The sequence below is a fragment of the Amphiprion ocellaris genome, chromosome 10 (genome assembly GCF_022539595.1).
Source record: "Amphiprion ocellaris isolate individual 3 ecotype Okinawa chromosome 10, ASM2253959v1, whole genome shotgun sequence".
In the NCBI taxonomy this organism is placed as follows: domain Eukaryota; kingdom Metazoa; phylum Chordata; class Actinopteri; family Pomacentridae; genus Amphiprion; species Amphiprion ocellaris.
In genome coordinates this window covers 2,163,464-2,187,699 of record NC_072775.1, presented here as the reverse complement: position 1 = coordinate 2,187,699, position 24,236 = coordinate 2,163,464, and the positions used below count along the sequence as shown (strand labels likewise).

The window sequence follows — 24,236 nt, the reverse complement described above, 5'->3', positions numbered from 1 at the left end:
TGACACTAAATTAAAAAAAATCTGAATTTTAAGGAATTTTTATTATTTTATTATTATTTTATTAGTAATAAAATTCAGTAACTTCACTCTTGTTTACTGTAGTGTCACCTAAATCACTGGAGCCTTCAATTGGCTTCTGCTGGTCATACTACAACACTTGGTTTGATATTAAGTACAAAATTTGAATTTAAAATAATTTTTATTGGTAATAAAATTCATTAACTTCACTCTTATGTACTGTAGTGTCATCAAATTCACTGGAGCCATCAGTTGGCTCCTGATTGTCATACTACAACTCTTGGTTTGATATTAAATAAAAAATCAGAATTTTAAGGAATTTTTGTAGTAAATAAAATTCACTTACTTTACTCTTAAACACTGCAGAAAAAATAAACTCCATCCAACCATCAAAAGGGTCCTACTGATCAACTTGAAAGACAGCGACTTTTGATAAAACTGGCCTCGTAGCACATTGTCTAGCTTACAGCGATTTGAAAGAGGCATTGTTTATGTTTTTACAACGTATGTCTCATGAGTTATTGATGCCGGAAGTCCGAATCTGTGAATATCTTGCCAACTTTACCGAACTGTCATATTAGGGGACAGAGAGCGCATACGCAAGTTTGCATCCTCTATCTAGGAGAACCGTGAGTCAAGGGTGACCATCTGGGATGACTCAGCATTTAGGCTGTCATAAATTAGATCCACCCCAGTCGTGAGAAAGTGAGTAATTTTTCCTTCACAAATATTAGATATTAAATACAAGAAATATCAGTTTAATCAAAAGAAATAACTTTAATGGCTTTAGAACAAACTTATCCTTATATCTGATCTGACAGAAGATGCAGATTGAAGAAGAGAAATGATCTTTTTGAGCTTTAAAACGACTCAGACGTGCATTCTGAACTGACTCTCCTGATGGTTTCTGCTCATAGTTTTATTTCAGACCCAGAACATCTCATCCATGGAGCGATACGACTTTGGATTCGATCAATTTGTGCAGAAAAACTCCAAAAAAAACGGGTCTTAAGATTCTGATTTATTATGTACAGTTCTTCAGAAACATCTCAACAATTTGGCAAAAACCCTCACAAACATTTGGCACAGAAAGTCAGCGATAAATATTTCTTCCGATATGCGTCATAAAAACGACCGGGAACCTGGATGGGTGACGTGACATCAACGACAGGAAATGGACGGTGCTGGGAGTGAGATGATCACGTCGGGTCACAGTTAACATCAGAGGGAGACAGAAAGCACCAACGGACCTCTAGCTTCACCACTGTAGATCAGAGGGTTAGTATTTACAGCTTTGATTCGTCCTCGTGTGCGCTTTGGTCACACTGGAAAACTTCCTGATGCTTCGTTTTCCACCTGTTTAGTCAGAAACACACCTTGCTGATGATTCGTAACAACATTTTGGTCCTCGTCTCGGGCTCTAAGCCACTTTCATCACGGTCAGTATCAGCAGTAATAAACTTTAAGTCCTTTAACCCTCCTGTTGTCCTCATTTACGGGCACCAAAAAATATTGTTTCCTTGTCTGAAAAAAATCCAAAAATTCTGCAAAAAAAATCCCCAAATTTCTGAAAATTTGCAAAACCTTCAGGAAGAAAATTTAAATAATTCCTTAAAAGTTTCCCCTAAAAGTTTTATATTTAAAAAATCCCCCAAATATGGCAAGAAAATTCTTGTAAATATTTTCCAAAAAATGAGTAAAAATCTTCCCAAAAAAATCCTAAAAATATCTAAAGTGATTACATATTTATCAGTAAAACTTCTAATATTTTCTTTAAGAACATTCACATAAAAATCAACCAAAATCCAGTGAATTTCACTGGATTTTGGTTGATTTTTATGTGAATGTTCTTCAGAAACATTTTAACATTTCTTTTTTCCACCAAAAAAAATGTTGAAAATGTGGACATCAGAAGTTTCACTGTGAAAATATATATTTTTCCACATTTTCAAACTTTAAAACGGGTCAGTTTTGACCTGCAGGACGACACGAGGGTTAAAGACATCTCAAACACATTTGTGTCCTTCACAGTGCCGCAAGAACATTTGGACGAACAAATCGAGGGGTTTTTGGCACGCTCACGGGGAGGAGGGAATCTTCACATTAGCAGCTCCGGTGGCTCAGTCCTGGAACGCGGTGCACGCTGGGTAACGTAGTTCACAGGGACTTGTGCTTCCCCAGCAGGCAGAGGCTGAGGCACTGCAGCAGGCCTTTCATCCACAGGCAGTGGGCCAGAAACAGCAGCAGCAGGCAGGCTCCGGCCGAGCAGTAGACGCCGATCACCGTGCTCTCCTCCGGTAGGAAACACTTGGACAGGCTGTAGCTGCCGGGCGACACCGACGCCTGGAACAGGGAGGAACACCGTCGGTTAGAGGGGTTAATTAGGGTTTACGGTTTTCCCTTGAATCGTGGTCCATTTAATTTGGCTTTTTTGACAAGAAATTACCCCCCAAAAAACTTCTTTTGTGTCAAACACTACAAAAACTCAAAATCTTACCAAGTCTATTTGTCTTATTTTTAGTCTAAATGTCTCATCCCACTTGATTTAAGATGAATTCACTTAACAAGTGACATTTCAGCAGATGGAGGGACTTGTTTTAAGACAATGCATCTTAAATATTGTTATTATTATTGTTTTTTTTTTTTTTGTTTTTTTGTTTTTGTTTTTTTTTTTTTTAGCATATCTGGCTTATTTTAAGACACCTAAGCTTGACAATCCTGGTAAAATAGAGCTTAAAATAAGTTTTCCCAGCTAATTTTAAGATCTTAATATTCTAAATATCATATCTTATTTCAAGAAATCTTACCAAGACATTTTTCACTTGTTCTATCGGCAGATTTTTTCACTTATTTCAAAGTAAAAGTTCTTTGAAATAAGCTGTTTTTTCTTGTTTTCAGAGGGGCATTTTTTCCGGTGTGCAAGTTCATCAACAGTGAAAACACGTATTAATGTGTGTTTTCCAAACAGTGGTAATCTTACAGATCACATTATATAAATAAAAACGGTTGTCCAAGATAAAGTGTTTATTTTCCTGTCTGGAAACTTATGGCCCACCCTGTGTTTATCGGCCGTGCATACTGGCTGCATTGGGCCCTTCAGCCACTAGGGGGCGTCCTAACATTAAAAATATGAACTCTTTCTTCATACCTTTCTCCTAATTTAACCATTTAAAGATGCAATTTTGTTTCTTCCTTTTTTTTTTCAACTAAAACATGTCCTGGAGCTCTCATTTATATCACAGAATCTCTATGGAGTCGATAGGAGCTGATGGGAATCATGGGATGTAGTCAAACGCTCCTCAAATGTCTTTTGAGTTCAGGAGTAAATGATGTGGCTCATATTTTACCGTAACTGTGGATCTGTGTGGGAATTTAGGTCACTATGGTAACTTAAATTTATACATTTGGGACAAGATGCACATTTAATGCAGGATAAACTATAGAATTATAACAAATAGCATCTGGGGGATCAACACCACTGAGTTTGGCAATAATAATTCTTTATTTATTCTGGAGAAACTATTTTAGCAGCCCAATAAACAGACTAAGTAGCCATTTAGTTTTGTAGTTGATGTGTTGGAAGCTCTAACGAGACGGTAATGAGTGGGAAAGTCGTCATTGTTTTCTGTCACCATGGAAGCTTTTTAAACACTTCTAGATGGACGTACACAGCTGCACACTTGGCGACTAATTTCACTGAATAAATGGGCTGGAAGTGGGTTGACGGGCAACTTTTAGAAGAAAATTAATCTTTTAAAATTTCACAGATATCGTTATAAATATCCATATTTCATGCTGTAAAAAATCTGAGGCAAATCAGAGGGAAATTGTTCCAAAAACTTGATGATTTCAGGGCTTCTTCCTTTATGTGGCTCCCAAATAAATCCGTCTCACTAGTGATACATGCGTTGTCTTTACATAAATAATGATTCAACAAACAGCTTATTTGGAAGGAGTTTAAATAAACTTGCAATTACTCATTTTTTTTGTCCATTTAGAAGCACTGGAAACAAGTTAGGGACCCTACAATAAGTATCACCAACATTAAAGTTGAAAAAAACTAGTAGTTTTAGCTTTACTTTCATATCCAGCTGTTAGGAAGAAACATTGACGTTCATTTAGAGTTGTGTCTGAAGCCACCTTGTGAATATAAGTCCAATATTTACACACTTGTTGCTCTGTTTTTGGTCTCCACTATCTCCTGGAGGAAATATCTGCCACTTTAGCTGCTGATGTGATCTACATTGAGGATGTTCTCTGAAAATGCATCAAAACTCACCACAACTAAAAGAGACTGAGGTGATAATGACAACAAATCAAATGAACTCACTGAGAAATAAAACAGGAATCTCTTTCTAGCGAGTTTCCTCTCATTGTTTTAGCTGCTCTGGCTCATTCTCAGTGCTCAGTAGTCGGCCACATTTGGCAGACACCCAATAAAACATCCATGCTCAGCACTAAACAGCCCAGTTAGCAGCTAGCTGGTGAACACAGTGGAGCATTTAGCAGCTGAGGTGGCAGATATTTCCTTTAGGAGATGGTGGAGACCAAAATCGGAGCTAAAAGAAGGCAAATATTGAAGTTCTGCCCGGGTGGTGACAAACTCAACTGAGCTAAATAAAGCAGCTATCAGGCAGCTAGTTTGTAATTTCAACTTTGAAGCTGATGTTGAGTCAGTGTTGGGTCCAGAACCGGTTTCTGTGAAACCCTTTTGGACAAAGAAGAAGAATCTATGATTGCAAATTGAAATAAAAGTTTCCTCTTATTTCCAAATGAGCTGTTTTCTTTAAATGGATGTATTCAAACTTCAGACTGTAAATGGGATCTTTGTCTAGCTGCACAGTGGCGTAATGGTTATTCCCGTCACCTTGCAGCCAGAAGATTCCCCGGTTCGCATCCCAGCCTTCCTGGGATCTTTCTGCATGGAGTCTCCATGTTCTCCTGTACATGCTGAGGTGAATTGGTGATTCTAAATTGTCCGTACATGTGAATGTTTGTCTCTATATGTAGCCCTGTGATAGACTGTTACCTGTTCAGGTGAACCTGTGATAGACTGTTATCTGTCCAGGTGAACCTGTGATAGACTGTTACCTGTCCAGGTGAACCTGTGATAGACTGTTACCTGTCCAGGTGAACCTGTGATAGACTGTTATCTGTCCAGGTGAACCTGTGATAGACTGTTATCTGTCCAGGTGAACCTGTGATAGACTGTTATCTGTCCAGGTGAACCTGTGATAGACTGTTACCTGTCCAGGTGAACCTGTGATAGACTGTTACCTGTCCAGGTGAACCTTCACCCTCAGTCAGCTGGGATAGACTCCAGCCCCCCATGACCCTGATGATGATTAAGATGGATGAATGGATGGATTAATGGATGGATGGATGGATAGATGATGGATGGATGGATGGATTAATGGATAGATGATGGATGGATGGATGGGTGGATGGATGGACGGATGGATGGATGGACGGATGGGTGGATGGTGCTCCATCCTTTCCCTACTTTCCTCGGCTGCAGATGTGTTTGTGTTCCACTCACCAGGATGAAGCTGGGGTTGTTGCGGTTCCTCCAGCTGAAGGATGGCACGCTGACTTCTGGGTACTTGTTGTCATGGAGAACCTCGCATCCGCTGTGGGTGTGTCCACTCAGGATGAGGCGGGGCTTAAACCACTGCAGCAGCTGAGGAAACAAACACAGATCAGAGGCCGGTTGCTGCCGCCTTACATCAGCGCTTTCATCACCACCGTCATCATGAGCTGCTTCCACTCCAGACTGCTCCTGACAGCCGGCTGCCCGACTGTATTGTAATTGGATGAGGAGCTCGGTGCTTTGAGAGGGAAGGAGAAGGAATAAACAAAGAAAGGCAGAGCGTGATGAGACTGCGGAGTACTCACTCTCTGAGAGGCCTCCTTGGACAAGACGTCGTACTTCTCTCTGAACAGCAGGTGGCGCTCTTGAGGCGGCGCAGCGTCCTGTCCTTTGCAGCCGGCGTCGCTCACTCTGAACAGAGGATAGTGCTGGAGAACCGACAGACAGGAAGAAGAACACGATCCGTTATTTCTGCTGTCAGTAGAAGGAATAGAAGCAGGCTGAGGAAGCGGGCAGCAAAGAGGATAAAATAATTTCTCAGAAGCAAACACATATGGAGTCACAGGAGAGCCATAATAAAAGATAATAAATGACAATTTTTTAAAAAATTATAAGTCTGTTATACAAAAATATGGAAATAAATGTGTAAATATGAAGAGGAACAAATAAAAAAATACATCTTTTAAAAAAATTAAAAAATAAATGTAAATATAAAGAGGAATAAATAAAAATAAATAACAGATTTCTGTAAAAAAATCAGGAAATAATTGTTTAAATATAAAGATGAATTAATAAAATTAAATGAATTGCTTAAAAATAAGGAAATAAATGTGTAAATATTAAGATGAATACATTTTTAAAAATAATTTAATATATTAAAATAGATTTATATGGAAATATAAAGGTAAATTTTGTACATTTATTTCCTTATTTTTTTACATTTTTTATTTATTCTTTTATTTATTCTAATTTACATTTACACATTTATTTCCTTTTATAATCAGATTTATTTTTTATTTTATTCTTTTATTTATTCCTCTATATATTTACATATTTGTTTCCTTATTTTTAACAGATTTTTGTTTTTTTTATTCTTCTTCATATTTGCACATTTATTACTGTATATTTGAGCAGATTTATTTTTATTTATTCTAATATTTATTCCTCTTTACACATTTATTTCCTTATTTTTTAACAGTTTTTTATTTATTCTTTTTTCATTCCTCTTTATATTTACACATTTATTTTCTCATTTTTTTTGCCAGATTTATCTATTATTATTTTATTCCTGTGATTCCATAAACATGCAGCCACAGCTGTTTAAAAAACTAAATGCGACCACTGGAACAGTTTATCAGTTTAACATTTGGAAACAAGTCACACGGTCATTTATCAAGGGAGAGGTATGAAATATTTATCGATTCAAGCTTCTTAAATGTGAAACTACACTGCGTTTCTGCGTTTACATCATAAAACTGAGTGTATTTGGTTGGACAACATGTTTAGTCTGAGTCAGGGCAAGGACTTGGAAACGCCTTCCTCTCCCACATCAGTGCCTGCGATGGCATCTTCCACTTGTACTCGGGGCTTTCCAAAGTTTTCGCAGTCATTAACCCTTAGGCAGTTTCTGTCACATTTTTTTTTGTTCACTGTGGGCTCACTTTTCGCTGCGATATAAAGTCCTGAACCTCTGTGGAAATAGAACAACCAGGACTAGAAGCAGAGAAACTCACACTCATAAATCACAAGGAAGAAAAGCAAAAGTTTAGTTTATTAGATTATTTGTTCAATTAACACACATCATGATGCTGCCACCACCATGCTTCACGTCATGATGCTGCCACCACCGTGCTTTACATCATGATGCTGCCACCACCATGCTTCATGTCATGATGCTGCCACCACCGTGCTTTACATCATGATGCTGCCACCACCATGCTGTACATTATGATGCTGCGACCACCATGCTTCACGTCATGATGCCGCCACCACCATGCTTCACGTCATGATGCCGCCACCACCGTGCTTCACGTCATGATGCTGCCACCACCGTGCTTCACATCATGATGCTGCCACCACCATGCTTCATGTCATGATGCTGCCACCACCATGCTGTACATCATGATGCTGCCACCACCATGCTTCACGTCATGATGCTGCCACCACCATGCTTCACGTCATGATGCTGCCACCACCATGCTGTACATCATGATGCTTCCACCACCATGCTGTACATCATGATGCTGCCACCACCATGCTTCACGTCATGATGCCGCCACCACCATGCTTCACGTCATGATGCTGCCACCACCATGCTTCACATCATGATGCCGCCACCACCATGGTTCACGTCATGATGCCGCCACCACCATGCTTCACATCATGATGCTGCCACCACCGTGCTTCACATCATGATGTTGCCACCACCATGCTTCACATCATGATGCCGCCACCACTGGCTTCACATCATGCATGATGCTGCCACCACTGTGCTTCACATCATGATGCTGCCACCACCGTGCTTCTCATCATGATGCTGCCACCACCGTGCTTCACATCATGATGCTGCCACCACCGTGCTTTACATCATGATGCCGCCACCACCATGCTTTACATCATGCATTATGCCGCCACCACCGTGCTTCACATCATGATGCTGCCACCACCATGCTTCACATCATGATGCTGCCACCACCATGCTTCACATCATGATGCTGCCACCACCATGCTTCACATCATGATGGTGCCACCACCTTGCTTCACATCATGATGCCGCCACCACCATGCTTTACATCATGCATGATGCCGCCACCACCGTACTTCACATCATGATGCTGCCACCACCGTGCTTCACATCATGATGCTGCCACCACCATGCTTTACATCATGCATGATGCCGCCACCACCGCGCTTCACATTATGATGCCGCCACCACCTTGCTTTACATCATGCATGATGCTGCCACCACCATGCTTCACATCATGATGCTGCTACCACTGTTCTTCACGTCATGATGCCGCCACCACCGTGCTTTATATCATGATACTGCCACCACAATGAACTCAGCTGCACAGTGGCTTGGTGGTTAGCACTGTCACCTTGCAGCTAGAAGGCTGGTTTGCATCCCAGCCTTCCTGGGATCTTCCTCATGGAGTCTCCATGTTCTCCTGTACATGTGTGGGTTTCCTCCAGGTTCTCCAGCTTCCTCCCACAGTCCAAAAACATGCTGAGGTTAAATGGTGATTCTAAATTGTCCGTAGGTGTGAATGTGAGTGTGATTGTTTGTCTCTATGTGTAGCTCTGTGATAGACTGTTACCTGTCCAGCTGGGATAGACTCCAGCCCCCATGACTCTAATGAGGTTAAGTGATGTACAGATGATGGATGGATGGACGGTTTACCTGTAACATGATCGGAGGTGTAGGAGGATACAGCTGCGAGCCTTCACAGCTGTCCATCACTCCGCTGCCGGACTGTGAGTTCTGCAGAACAGAAAGCATAAAGAATTCATCATCCGTCTTGTCCTCAAACATCAGTCAACATTTCCCTTCATTTCATCTCTCAGCTCCGACCGGTTTTGTGTTCGCAGGGAGACGGAGCAACTGTCAGACGGAGCTTTTAATGTGCCATGCATGTGCAAAAAAGAACAAAACACCTGCCGCAGGTACGAAGCGCCTGAAATAGAGATCTATTTCTTCACACTTCATGAGAGGCGGCAGCAGAGCGTGTTGGAGGTGCTGACAGTGTGTAAGTGTGACTTTCCAGAGAATTCCTCCCACCTGAAGAGAGCAGTTGAGGTCTCTGGAGAGTTTGATCAGCTCCTTCTCCACCGACTGGCAGATGGGACAGCCATCGCCGTGCAGAGCCACGGAGTTCACCAGCAGGAAGCTGAAACCACGGAGCAGAGCTGCAGTCACAATGCACTGCAAAAACTCCAAATCCTACCAAGACTATTTGTCTTATTTTTAGTCTAAATGTCTCATCCCACTTGATTTAAGATAAAATCACTTAACAAGAGACATTTCAGCAGATGGAGGGACTTGTTTTAAGACAATGCATCTTAAATATCTTGTTAAGTCAAACAATCTGGAAATTATCTTGTTTTGAGTTGAATTTTACAAGAAAACTCAAAGTAAGTTTAACCCTCGTGTCGTCCTGTGGGCCAAATTAACCCGGTTTAAAGTTTGAAAATGTGGAAAAAAAAAAAAAAAAAAAATCACAGTGAAACTTCTGATGTCCACATTTTCAACATTTTTGAGAAATCTTTGAACATTTTTTGGTGGAAAAAAATGTTTAAAAATGTTTCTTTAAGAACATTCACAAAAAAATCAAAGCAAAAATCTATTTTTGAGTGAAAAACTGTGTTTTTTTAAGTAACATATCTGGCTTATTTTAAGACATCTAAGCTTGACAATCCTGGTAAAATAGAGCTTAAAATAAGTTTTTCCAGCTAATTTTAAGATCTCAATATTCCAAATATCATATCTTATTTCAAGAAATCTTACCAAGACATTTTTCACTTGTTCTACTGGCAGATTTTTTTCACTTATTTCAAAGTAAAAGTTCCTTGAAATAAGTTTTTTTTCTTGTTTTGAGAGTGTTCATTCTGTCTTTTCACTTTAAACGTCCTGAAACTGATTTCCAGCCTCTTGAGCTGCAGCAGAGACAAACAACGCCGACGTCTCGCTGGCTTTTAAGTAGACGATGAACATCTTGGCAAACAGTTGCTCATCCAGCAGCAACATTTGCATTCATTTGCAGTTTTAGGCCACTTGACAACTCCAATATTCAGCCTCTGTTTTTGGGTTTTACCAGCTCCTGAGGGAAATATGTGGCTCTGTGTGCAGCAGCTCGCCTCTAACTGAGCCTGTCGGCCATTTGGTCGACGTGTACACTTAGTTTTAGGGGCTTTTACGCCAAAAAAAAAGTAAACAGAGCAGTAAAATTGCAATGAACCGAGCCTGTAAAGCCAAAGGGAATTGCAGATACAGAGGATAATTCTCCCCTTTCCACACTGCCACATTGTTTTCACATTTCCTTTGATACATTATTATAAAATAATTGCTTCCAGCTGCTTTAAAGCGAGCCTACATGGAGGGAAAACACTGCTGCACCAACCTCTGTGGGTGTCGTCCATCAGGGCTGTAAAAGAGGTGGGAAAAGCAGAAAATAGCACAAACAGCACTATCTGTCCTATCTTCTAATAAATCACACTAGAACACTAGAAGAAAATTAAGAATCGGTCTGTCTCACATGGATGCATCGTAAAAAATGCAGAAATGTGTTTCAACCTTGCAGCAGGAAACTAGGATTTACTAAATATTTAAATGAATAGATCGCAGATGTTTGAGGACAATTCTATGAAAATATGTGACTTTTTCTATGATAAATATAAGGATTTAAAACCCTACATCTATCTTATATTTAGTTTTGTTCCATTTATTTAAGATATATTTTTGGAAAATAGTAACTAGTACTGCAAACTTCAAGCTATATCTTTATTTTTCCCAAAATTTCTATCCTAAATGTTTTCATTTTACCAGTTTGACACAAATTTCAGTTTACAGAAATCCCTTAAAAACAACATAATAGAAGGCAAATACTGAAACAGACTAAATGGTGACCTGTGTGCCTTTGTTTTATCGAAATTTGTTTAGAATTATAGCTTTCATGCTATTTTTTTTGTTATAATATCAATCTCACTGAAGAGTTCTGCATTTTCAAGTAGTTTTTGTGTATTTTAGAGCATTCAAACTGTATTTTTTCAGAATACTAGTATAAAAATTTGCTATTTTTATCTGTTTTGTGTGGAAATTAACTCTTGTTTCAAAAATAAACAACTTGATGGTGAAATAATAAAGAACAGGGCACTAGAATCTAAAAAAAATACTTGAAACATAAAATAATCTTACTACTGTGGCACCTTAACTAAAAACAACTGAACGCGAAGGAGATTTTTGCAAAAAAAACTAAAGAACTTGTGTCTTTTTTGACATTGAAAAGCCAACATTGGAGCAAAACTACAAGAGAAAAACAACAATACTTCAAACACAACTATTAATAGATAAAAGTAACAGAAGCTGGTTTTACCCCCTTCAGCAGAAACAATTTCCTGATTTATCATCAAATCTTCCTGCAAAATGAATTCACTTGTGTGAAGTTTAAGGTTTGTCTCGTCTCTTTCAAATCCCACCACAGTGTTTCGACAGGATTCAACTCCTCAGAGGGTTTTTTAGTGTTTTTAGGATCATTATCTTGTTGAGAGCTTCAACACTGCAAAAACTCAAAATCTTACCAAGTCTGTTTGTCTTATTTTTAGTCAAAATGTCTCATCCCACTTGATTTAAGATAAATTCACTTAACAAGAGACATTTCAGCAGATGGAGGGACGTGTTTTAAGACAGTGCATCTTAAATATCTTAGTGAGTCAAACAATCTTGCAATGATCTTGTTTTGAGTTGTATTTTACAAGAAAACTCAAAATAAGTTTCACCCTCGTGTCGTCCTGCGGGTGAAATTGACCCGTTCAAAAGTTTGAAAATGTGGGAAAAAATATATTTTCACAGTGAAACTTCTGATGTCCACATTTTCAACATTTTTGGGAAATCTTTGAACATTTTTTGGTGAAAAAAAGAAATGTGAAAAATGTTCTTAAAGAAAATATTAGAAGTTTTACTGATCTATATGGAATCACTTTAGATATTTTTAGGATTTTTTTGGAAGATTTTTACTCATTTTTTTGAAAATATTTACAAGAATTTTCTTGCCAAATTTGAGGGATTTTTTTTTTAAATAAAACTTTTAAGGGAAACTTTTAAGGAATTATTGGAATTTTCTTCCTGAAGGCTTTGCAAATTTTCAGAAATTTGGATTTTTTTCAGAGAAGAAAACAATATTTTTTGGTGCCAGTAAATGAGGACAACAGGAGGGTTAAAAAGCAAACAGAAGACCAGACCCTCAAAGTGAGAACTTTAAATAAGACGAGGTCTTATCATTGTCTTCTAATTCTAATTTTATTGATTTCAAGGCATGATAAATATTGTTTTATTGATTTAAACTCTAAATATGACTACAAATATGTTCAAATATGCTAAAAAACTCAACAGTTTCCGTTCAATGTGCTAGTTTTTACACATTCTCAAGCACACCGTGTGAAAATGCAATTTTCAAACAGTTTTTCTGGCAGGTTTCTTGTTTAAAATCGTCTCTGGGGATGAAACCTGCGACCTTCTGTATTTAATAAATGTATGATTCTTAATTGATTTTTACTCTGCAAAATGTTTGAGGACATCACCTCTACCTGTAGACCATATCTTAAAGAGGGTCAAGTGTTTTCTTGTTCATATATGTTGGAAAAAGTCACCCATTTCCATAGGATGTGCTTATTTTTAGACAATACCGTACATTCTCAACATACATTGTGAAAACAGGAACGCAATTTGTCATTTCTTGCCCATCAGCACAGAAGTATGACCTCTAGAACAGTTTTTCTGGCAGCTTTCTTGTTTAAAATCTCTCCTTTGGCTCACGCTGCCTCTGGGGATTAAACCTACGACCTTCCGGCTGGCTGGATCACATGTTTTTGTTTTCATGCGTCGTGTTGCATCCTCCCGACACTCACTTGACTCCCTTCTTGGTGACGATCCTGGTGGAGGAAGCATTGAAGACCTTCTCGAAGCGCTGCAGCTTGAACCAGTCCATCCTGCAGGGGGACACAACATGTTTGTCACCAAAAAAAGGAAAAAAAGCATAAAAAACCTGCTGCTCAGTCTGTCACGTCTGGGTCTGTCATGTGCTCTTTCTTACATAAGAGATGCCGCCTCACTTCCTGCAGAACAGGTTCAATCAAAGCACATATGAGCTGCGACGTGATCCCACATTTCTGAATCATCAAATACTAATCTGTGGGCTGATTTTATGCACCACATTGTGTTCCTTCCCCAGAGAAATTAAGGGGAAACTGTCTCCTTCAAAAAAAGGCTGTTACATACAGCAATAAATGCAACATCTCTGCAATAATATGCAATCTATTCCAAGAACACAGCAAAAAACACTGGCTCAGACATTACGGTGAAGACGAATCAAGACCTCTCATTAAAAACCAAACACATGACATCTGACAATGTTGTTCAGGTGCTTCTTTAAGGCCTGCAGCCGCTTTCTGACTGATTTGTTTACGTGACTTTTTCAATCTGCACTAATGAAGCAAAAATTAAACTATATGTTGTTGTTATTTTTTGTTTTCAATTAAGCTCACTAAACTTCTATGGTTTGTTTCTGCATTATTCTTTTTAGCATTTCCATGTAGTTTTACTGTCATGTTTTGATTAAAATGACACTGTAGTCTCACAAACTCTGCGAGTTAAATCTGCTCTCCTTCTGAAGGAAAAAAAACACTGGTAATATGTTTCAATGTGATCTCCTTACGTAACAGGCTTAATAAGCAGCTCTTCACAGCCTCCAAACAGTCGAATATAAAGGGTGACACAATTATTCTCAATTAATTCAGGAAAAAAAAGATAGTCTTGATTATTTAGTGTAGCTTTTTCTCATGAGAACACTAATTGTTTATGATTTATGTCTATTAAACATTTTGAGAAGGTAGCTAAGCTTGTCAGCTAGCAAACAACTAGCAAGCTAACGTGTTGGTGCCAAAATATGATTTCTGTTTTGATTATTGTGAATGTCGACATGAATCTGTGTGGGTGTCGCTTTAGGAGCCACGGGGTTTTCCACTGTAGGGGACGGACCGCATATATACCGGCTAATGAGTGACTGAACGCAGGTGTGTAGTTTGGGGAATAAGCCAAACAGTTTTCGACCGTGCGTAAACGCCGTGTCAAGCAAGTGGATGTGTTCAGGTTGTATTTTTGGTTTGTTGGAAACTTAATGTATGAACTGAATGATAATTTACGTGCAACTGCCGTGAATACATTGAACATCATATACAAACGAGCAATAACGTTAGCTGCTTAAGCAGGAGTTAGCTTAAAAGAAGCTAGCGTTCACATTAGCATCCAGTATGTAATAAGCTAACGTTAGCTTCTGCATACTTAACATAAGCTACTAGCCGTGATGACTTTTAGCCAATAAGCAGATGTAGCTGGAATTGAGCTGTTTTTCCCCCCAAGCACTTCGACGTATTAGACATTTTAGGTCATTTTAGTTCTGTCTGAAACCCACTTTCAAATTTGTTAAACCTTTGTGTATTTGTGAAAATGTTAAAAATGGATGTTTTCACTGCTTCTTTCTCAGCTAGCTACTTAGCCGACGGAGACTGGTTAAAGTATAGCATACTATAAGGCAATATCGCAGGACGTTGAGCAAATTATTGCCAGCTTTGTGAAAGAAGCTAACGTTAGCTGCGTATATATTAGCCGGCAAACATATAGGGAGCTTTGTGAAAGAAGCTAATATTAGCTTATCACGTATGGAAGCCAACAACCAACCCGCTAACGTATACACACCTTTGTGAAAGAAGCTAACGTTAGCTGCTTAAGCAAGAATTAGCTTAAAACAAGCTAGTGTTCACATTAGCATCTAATATGTAATAAGCTAACGTTAGCTTCTTTATACTTTACGACATAAGCTGCTAGGTGTGGTGAATTTTAGTCAATAAGCAGATGTAGCTGGAAGTTAGCTTTTTTTCAGACACTTCGACATATTACACATTTTAGGTAATTTTAATTTTATCTGAAACTCACTTTCAAATTTGTGAAAATAATAAAAATGTATGTATTCACTGCTTTTGTCCACCTGTGGACCACTCTAAATCCTCAGACCATAAACCACTCCATGGATAGTGGTAAACTGTGGACTAGATTATGTAGAAACTGTGCTTTAAACAATCATTAGCCCCTTCGAGTTAATTTCGTCCAAATTTGACTTATCTATATATCGTGGGTTTAGATCTGGAATTGTCTAATGTAGTCTGCATGGGGAATAAAGTGGTTAAAACTCTATTTTTGCATTTTCACACATAGAATTAAGATTTCACAAATCAGAAACTGTACTTTAAAGAATATTTAGCATCTCAGGGATAGTCTAGTCCAGATTTGATCAGTCAAAGCAGAGTGGTTTTTAACCTGGACCTGCTAATGTGGTCTACATGAGGGGAAAAAAAACAGTAAATTCTCCCTGTTATTCTTTTTAACAAATAGAATATAGGTTTTACAAATCAGAAACTCCGCTTTAAAGAATATGTGGCCTCTCAGAAATAAACTAGTCCAGAAAAGGTCGGTATAAGTGTGGTGGTTTTTGAACTGTGGTCTGCACAGAAAGACAGTTTCTTAACCCTTGTGTCGTCCTGCGGGTCAAAATTGACCTGCTATAAAGTTTGAAAATGTAGGAAAAAATATATATTTTCACAGTGAAACTTCTGATGTCCACATTTTCAACATTTTTGGGAAGTTTTTGAACATTTTTTGGTGGAAAAAAATAAATGTTAAAAATGTTTCTCAAGAATATTCACATAAAAATCAACCGAAATCCAGCAAATTTCATTGGATTTTGGTTGATTTTTATGTGAATGTTCTTAAAGAAAATATTAGAAGTTTTACTGATATATATGGAACCACTTTAGATATTTTTAGGATTTTTTTTGGAAGATTTTTACTCATTTTTTGAAAATATTTACAAGAATTTTCTTGCCAAATTTTGGGGATTTTTTTTTTTTTACATAAAAGGAATTATTGGAATTTCTTAGAAGTTACAAGTCATCTTTTTTTGTGAGATGACAACTTGTAATGTTACTTAAAATTTAATGCATGTTGTTATAATGCAATGTTTATTTTCGGTGCTTTCAGTAGACAATGGCTTCCAACATGAGAGGAGGAAGCTATGTGAGGAGGAAGCTATGAGAGGAGGAAGCTATGTGAGGAGGAAGCTATGTGAGGAGGAAGCTATGTGAGGAGGAAGCTATGTGTGGAGGCACTCAGACAACCAACAGAGCCACAGGTGAAGCATTATGATAGAATGTCAAGCAACTAGGGACACTGGTGATTAAATATTAATCAATTACTTGCCGTTAATAATTAATTTATCATTGTTTAACGCATAGACTGTTGAAGAGATTGGCCTCAGATGGCCAGACCAAAAGACTGCACAATGGTCTGTCTGCACCAGTCTTTGAATTTATTCTGATAATTTCCACTTCAAGGATACTGAGTCTCAAAAATATCAGAAGTCTTTATGCAAGTGTAGAATGTAGACCAGGAGTGTCCAACATGCAGACCAAAAGCGGCCCTCCAGAGGGTCCAATATGTCCCTCAAAGTGGAAAAATTCCAGAGAAGACATTAACTGCAGATTGTAAATTTATCAAATTATAAATCTAAAATAATTTCTAGACCATGTCAAGTTGTTTATCAAGTAAAATACTAGATTATTCATTGTTCTTTTGTCATTTTGTCTCATTTTTGTCATTTTGTCTTTTTGTTGTTTTCTTGTAATTTTTTGGTCTGACTTCTGTCGTTTGTCATGTTTTTGTCGTCATGCTCGTGTTTTTTTGTGATATTTTTGTCATTTTGTGTTTTGCTTTATTTGTTTTGTGTATCGTTTGGGTCGTTTTGTGATTTTTTTTGGTCTATTTTTTGTAATTCTGTTACTTTTTTGTCTCATTTGTGTCCATTTTTTGTCGCTTTGTAACTATTTTGTCTAATTTTTTGTCTTGTTTCGCATCATTTGTTTAATTTTTGTCATTTTGTGTCTCATTTTTGCAATATATTGTCTTGTTTTGTATTTTTTTGTCTGCTATTTTTGTCTCATTTGTCGTTTGTCCCTTTTTTTGTCGCTTTAACTTTTTCTCAAATTTTTTGTCTTTTTTTGTTGCGTTTCACATCGTTTGTCGAATTTTTTTGTTATTTTGTTTCCCACTTTTGTCATTTTGTCTTGTTTTTGTAATATTTTGTCTTGTTTTTGTTGTTTTTTGTCATTTTGATCATAAAATAAAACGCTATATCATTTGGTTCCAGATGACTAAATGTTGTGTTCCTTTGTAGACACTCGGTGATCTGGAAGTTGTAATGTGGAAATGATAAACTGAGGCTGCATGTTGCTGAAATTGAACTTAATTTTCTGAAGAAATTGCAGGCTGTTTGTAAAAAGATAATTCCTGAAATGAGAACATTTTCAGAATGTACATTTTTTGCACTAAAACAAAGGAACCATTAGGAGTTGTGGTTATTTATAGGTTATTATGCTGTGGTTTTACTGGTCCAGTCCACTGGCGATCAAACTGGGCTGAATGTGGAACCTGGACTAAGATGAGTTTGACACTCCTGATGTAGACTCTAGTCATTAAACTACATGCTCGTGTCAATATATATATTTTTTACATCAACAAATACCACGAAAAGCTAAAACCAGCAGTTCATTAGTCTTTATTTTAACATGTAAAATGTGAATCTGCAAATCCATCCACACAAATACAGTAATTACCATTTAAACAGAGCTCTGTAATCTGAAATGGGCTGCTGCAGTTTTCAGCAGTCATTTAGCAAGTGTGAGTAAATGGTGTATTTGTTGAGGACTATTTTCAGCTGTGGATTAATACATACTTAACAGGACGTGCATGTGGGTTGGACGCCAAATAAACCACTGTGCCCGTGTTCATTGTTATGAAGTCTTTTGTCTTTTGATGGGATTTGTTGGGAATAATTAAAATACATTGCTGGCTTTGTCCTTTAAAAGCCCCCCTGCAGCCCCGGCACCGAACCACGACCTCAGTGTCAGTCCTGACTGCATTTACTGCATCCAGCCACCATATTATCCGAATAAAATGGACTCGCACGTCAAATATTTTTTCATGGTTATGTAATGTGGACAAAGTGGCGTTGTTCCCTTTGACTGCTGGCTCTGTAGAAATATGAAACTGTTATTGACATTTTGGGCAGCCGAAAACTTTTTGAGAAGTCAGATATTTCCGTTGCACTATAAGAGTCACTGCACCGAGGCAATCTGAGGTCCAACTGGTGACAAATAGTGAAATCAGAGGCCTTAATGCAGGGGAGTCAGGGGCCACATTCAGCCCAATTTAATCTGAAGTGATCCGGACCAATAAAACCACAGCAGAATGGCCGATAAATAACCACAACTCCTAATGGTTCCTTTGTTTTAGTGCAAAAAAGTACATTGTGACAGTGTCAGATAAATATAATTTCCACATTTCAACTTCCAGATCACAGAGTGTCTACAAAGGAACACAACATTTAGTCATCTGGAACTGAACCAGAGAGGATTTTACTTTATGATCAAAATGACAAAAGTCAGACAAAAAAAAAAGACAAAAAACAAGGCAAAATATTTCAAATATGAAACGCAAAATGAGACAGAAAATGATGAAAGTGAGAAACAAAATGACAAAAAAAGTAGACAACATAAGCAAGACAAAAAATGCAAAATGACACAAACAATACACAAAACAATGAATAAAGCGAAACACAAAATGACAAAAGTGTGACAAACAACACAAGTGACACAAAAAGGAAATACAAAATGACAAATGAGAAACAAAACGCTAAAAACAAGAAAAAATATCACAAAAACGCGACACAAAAGAACAATCTAGTATTTTACTTCATGATCAAAACAACTTGTCATGGTCTGGAAATGATTTTAAATTTATAATTTTACTAATTTACAATCTGCAGTTAATGTATTCTCCAGAATTTTTCCACTTTGAGGGCCGGATTGGACCCTCTGGAGGGCCGCTTTTGGCCCACGGGCCTCATGTTGGACACCCCTGCCTTAATGTATCAGGACTGTCTGCTGAACTCTGCACAGGTTCAACATAGGCCATGTAAAAGTGGATTGACTAGTCGGTGCGGGTGGAAAAGCGTACAATGAAAACAAAAGGTGTAAAGAGCGTTCTTACTCATAATGGAAACCGATGTCGTGATTTCCAACCAGTACGACCAGTTCTGTGTCAGTGGAGTGTCTGAACATCCTGTGAAAGCGCCGCACGTCGTCCTCCCAGTGCTGCAGAGAGAACAACACAAAGCAGGCCTTTAATATGAATAACTGCCCCAGGAAGTGTTAATGGGGTCTCTGAGGGTCGCCCGGCGGCCCCCATGGGTGGCCCAGGCTTTGATTCACATTCAAACGTGTTTCTGCAGCTGCACACCGGAGACCTTTAATTAGCTCCATTCTCCGGGTTCATAGCATGTTTTTTTATATGACGAGACTCAAAATGACTCGAACAATGTTGAAGCTGTTAAACGGCTCAACCGACACCGACCAACATTTTATTTTAAATGGATGGTTTTTTTTAGGTTTTAGGATGATTTTCCATCATCTAAGCAATTTGTTCATCTACAAAATGAATGAATGGGCAAGTATTTGGTCAAAAATGCTAAACATCTGGTTTTCGCTGCTGAACGTGTCAAATTTGCTTATTTTTTATGTTTTTATAACATGTTCATTGACTATATTTGTGTTTTGGATCATTGGCCAATCAAAACATGCGCTCTTTTTGGAAATAATACATGAAAAAAATGCCAGATAATTAGAATTAGAGTGGCTTTATTGTCATCATATATGGTATGACGAATATATAGATAGCTTCCACTGGACGGTGCATAACAACAAGCAATAAGTAATAAAATAACATTAAATAATAAAATCAAATGTACATGTATAACAATATAAAAAATGCCAACGTGTGCAAAGGAGGCCAGATATTTACAATACGGGAGGTAGAAGAAATGGAATAAGAACCAGTAGCCTAGGATAAATATGTTATGGAACTTATTTATTTACTTACTTATTCCAAATTCTCAAATATGAGTATTTGGAGCCTTTTTGTGTTTTAAATCATTGTGAATTTATTTTTTTGGGTGGGTTTGGGACAGTTTTCCATCATCTAATGGAATTGTTGATCTGCAGAATCAATGAATGGGGAAGTATTTGGTCAAAAATGCTAAACTTTTGCTGGTTTTAGCTTCCAAAATGTGCAAATTTGCTTCTTTTTAATGTTTTTCAGTGTTTTAATCCAAGAGATTTGGGGTTTTGAAGTGTAGGCCAATTACACCAGACACAGTTTTTGAACATTTCTAGATCGGTCAAAAATAAAAACCGTTCACAGCTGCAGTGACACATCAAGCATCAAAAATGCCAGATAATTGCTAAAGGCTAAAAGACTGGACCTTTTTGCATTTTAAATCATTGTAAATTGAATTTTTTTTTGGCTTTGGGCAATTTTCCAGCCCGAAACCAAAACATTTAATCATCTATTCAATTATTTGCTTTAATGTATGAATGAATGGGGAAGTATTTGGTCAAAAATGTGCCAGTCTGCTTCTTTTTTATGCTTTAGAATGCTTTAATTCATTATATCATTTGGGGTTTGGAGTGTTGGCTAATTAAAACGTATTAAAATGTGCTTCTGCAGGCACCAAAGCTAAACGCAGGAGGTTTTTTTTTATTGTTTTGGACCGTTGGGTAATTCAACCAGGCACAGTTTTCTAACATTAATAGATCAATCAACCATAACAAACTGTTCCTGGCTGTAGTGAAACATCAAGCAAAAATGCCAGATAACTGCTCGTTTTAGATGCTCGAATTTGAGAAATTGCAACTTTTTTGCATTTTAAATTGTTGTAAATTCAGTTTCTTTGGGACAATTTTCCAGCCTAAAACCAAAACTATTAAACATCCAATGAATTATTTGAGTGACAGAATGAACGAGCGGGCAAATATGCTTTTTATGTTATAATCCAAGAGATCTGAGGTGGACTGTTGGCCAATTAATCCACAGTTTTTGAACATGTCTAGATCTTCTGTAAGGATCTATACATGTCAATTAACCATAGAAAGAAAGATGCCATGGTTGCAGCTTTAGTTTTGCTACCATTTCATCAAACATTTGGTGGTTTTAGCTTCTAAAATGTGAAGAATTACTTCTTTTTAATTCAAGATATTTGAGTTTTGGGCTGTTGGTTGAACAAAACAGGCACAATTTTTTGACTATTTCTAGGTCAAACAATCAACCAAAAAAGAAAAACTTAATGGTTACAGCTTTAGTTTTGCTCTACTACACACAGGAGATCTTTAATTCCATGAGTTCTGGGAGTTTATAGCATGTTTCTAGACGCCTACATGACTCTGATGTTGCCTTTGATTAATGCTGAAATCAAAAATGCCAAATAATTGCACATTTTAGCTTCTCCAAAGTGAGGATTTTCCAGCCTAAAACCAAAACAATGAATCATCTTTCCACTTTGTTGATTTACAGAATGTATGAGGCAAAGATTTAGTGGTTTTAGCTTCTAAAATGTGAAGATTTACTTCTTTTTTTGGTCTGTTATACCATTTTAATTCAAAATATTTGGGTTTTGGGCTGTTGGTTGAATAAAACGGGCACAATTTTTGACCATTTACAGGTCAAACAATCAACCAAAAAAGAAAAAACTTCATGGTTACAGCTTTAGTTTTGCTTCAGGACCCGATGCTGCCTTTGATTAGTGCTGAATTCATTAATGTCAATCAAAAATGCCAAATGCTCATTTCAGCTTTTCCAATGTGAGGAATTTCCAGACTAAAACCAAAACAATCAATCATCTTACCACGTAGCTGATTTTCAGGATGAATGAGGCAAAGATTTGGTGGTTTTAGCTTCTAAAATGTAAAGATTTACTTCTTTGTCAGTGTTTTATACCATTTTAATTCAAGATGTTTGGGTTTTGGGCTGTTGATTGAACAAAACAGGCACAATTTTTGATAATTTTATTTCAAACAATCAACCAAAAAAAGAAAACAGTCCTTATTGGCAGCTCTACTTTTAGTATCAGCAAACTAAAAGCTCCAAATTCATCAGAAATAAACTTGAAGCCGGTCATGGATTAAGCAAAAAAGCAAAATATTTTCCAGTTCTCACTTCTATTATTTGAGGATTTGCAGCGTTTCTTTGTTTACATTCGATATCTTTGTGTTTCCTGACTGGAACGAGTGATTTCCAGATGCCATCGTGGCTCTCAGGCAGGAATTTCTCACTTCTTTCTGACACAACAAACCAAAGGATGGATGGATTTGTCAGGAAGATAATCATCGGAGCATCCCTCCGTCTGTAAATTCTGACATTTCCTGAATAAAGTCCACGGAATACAAATCAGAAGAGTTGCCAGCCGAGTGTGAAAGCGAAGGAGGAAGGCGAGTGGGGGAACATTACTGCAGATTTTACCGTCTGCTGCCTCTTTTAATGAGGCTTTCTTTTGTTTTGCTCAACGTTTCACCCTCGTTCTGCACATCTTACATGACAGATCCCATCCAGACGCATATTTCTAAGAATTCCCCGGGGATTTTTGTTTTGTTCCTTACAGCAGGATGGATGGATGGATGGACGGACTGGGAGGATGGATGCAGCTGTTTTTCCTTAAAAACCTGCAGCTTATCGGGCCCTGATGCCTCAACATGATGATGGTGACCTGTTCTTGCATCCTCATCATCCTCATCCCCCATAAGCTGTGTGGCTTTGCAGACAATGCAGAAACAGGGAGCTCTACGTTACCTTCTGCGAGCTCCACTTGCCTTCGTCGAAGATGTCCCCCAGAATGAAGACCACCTCGGGCCTGAGGAGCCACAGAGCGGTCTGGAAAGCCCTCTCCATCTGCCATTCCCTGCGCGTTTGGACACAAGTCTGGGCTTATCGGCTGTTTTTGTTTACAAGAGAGGACGCACGGATGAAATGCTGGAAATCATGAGAAGATGGAATAAAAAACCACGACCTTACCTCCTTAGCTTGTCGAACCAGTGTCCCCCCACGGCTCCCAGGAGGTGCGTGTCCGACAGCACCATGGCGCGGACCGCGGAGTCCGCCGGCCGGTCGTCGATGCCCTCTCCCCCCCGAGCATGGCTGATCTTCGGCCAGGCGCACTTGAGGATGGTGGGGAAGTAGATGAGATACTCGCAGAAGAAGAAGGCGCCGCCGACCACCGCAATCAGCAGCACCGCCACCATCCATCTGACGCTAAACCGCGGCATTTCTTTGTTATTCGGCGCTCGGGATGCCCTGAAGTGGCGCACTGGCGGTGATGGAGCGGTCCATGAGGCATCTTCTCCTCTTCCAGACCCGCTGGGTTCAGGTCTCCAGCTGTGCGATGCTCCTCATGGCAGGTTAGCTGTGAAGCTGATGGTAAAAAACATACAATAAAAAAAATAAAGACGGGCTCCCTGTTGATGCAGAAATATGAGATGCAAAGTTGAGAATGTCCTCAGCTTTCAGCAGCAGACAGCCGCTCACCGACAGAAACATCCAGTCTGATCCGTCAACACGCAAACTCCACTCCCACTGTGGGATTTCACAATAAAACGGCAGGAAGAAGCAGGACTGCAGCTGCTGCACTCTGGAATCACAGGAGTGCCATAATAGAAGATAAATCTGTTACGAGATAAGGAAATAAATGTGTAAATGTAAAGAGGAAGAAATAAAATATTGTCTGTTAAAAAATTAGGACATTTGTAAATATAAAGAGGACAAAATTGTAAAAAATATGTTGCAAAAATAATGAAATTGTCTAAGTATAAACAGGAATAAAAAAGAATAAAAAATCAATCTGTTAAAAAATATACGGAAATGTGTAAATACAAAGAGAAATAAAAAAGAATAAATAAAAAATAAATCTGTTTAAAAAATAAA

General features: G+C 38.1%; 1 protein-coding gene across 1 annotated transcript; it reads right to left on the bottom strand.

Moving 5' to 3' along the window:
• Window positions 1-1,026: 1,026 nt before the first annotated feature.
• On the bottom strand, window positions 1,027-23,868 carry mppe1 (metallophosphoesterase 1). The gene is made up of 9 exons (XM_023295827.3): window positions 23,331-23,868; window positions 23,109-23,217; window positions 19,479-19,582; window positions 13,229-13,309; window positions 9,387-9,495; window positions 9,009-9,089; window positions 5,914-6,036; window positions 5,558-5,698; window positions 1,027-2,361 (listed from the first exon to the last, which is right to left on the bottom strand). Exons 1-9 carry the CDS (start codon window positions 23,579-23,581, stop codon window positions 2,176-2,178), a joined length of 1,185 nt encoding a protein of 394 aa, XP_023151595.1. The 5' UTR covers window positions 23,582-23,868; the 3' UTR covers window positions 1,027-2,175.
• Window positions 23,869-24,236: the final 368 nt, after the last annotated feature.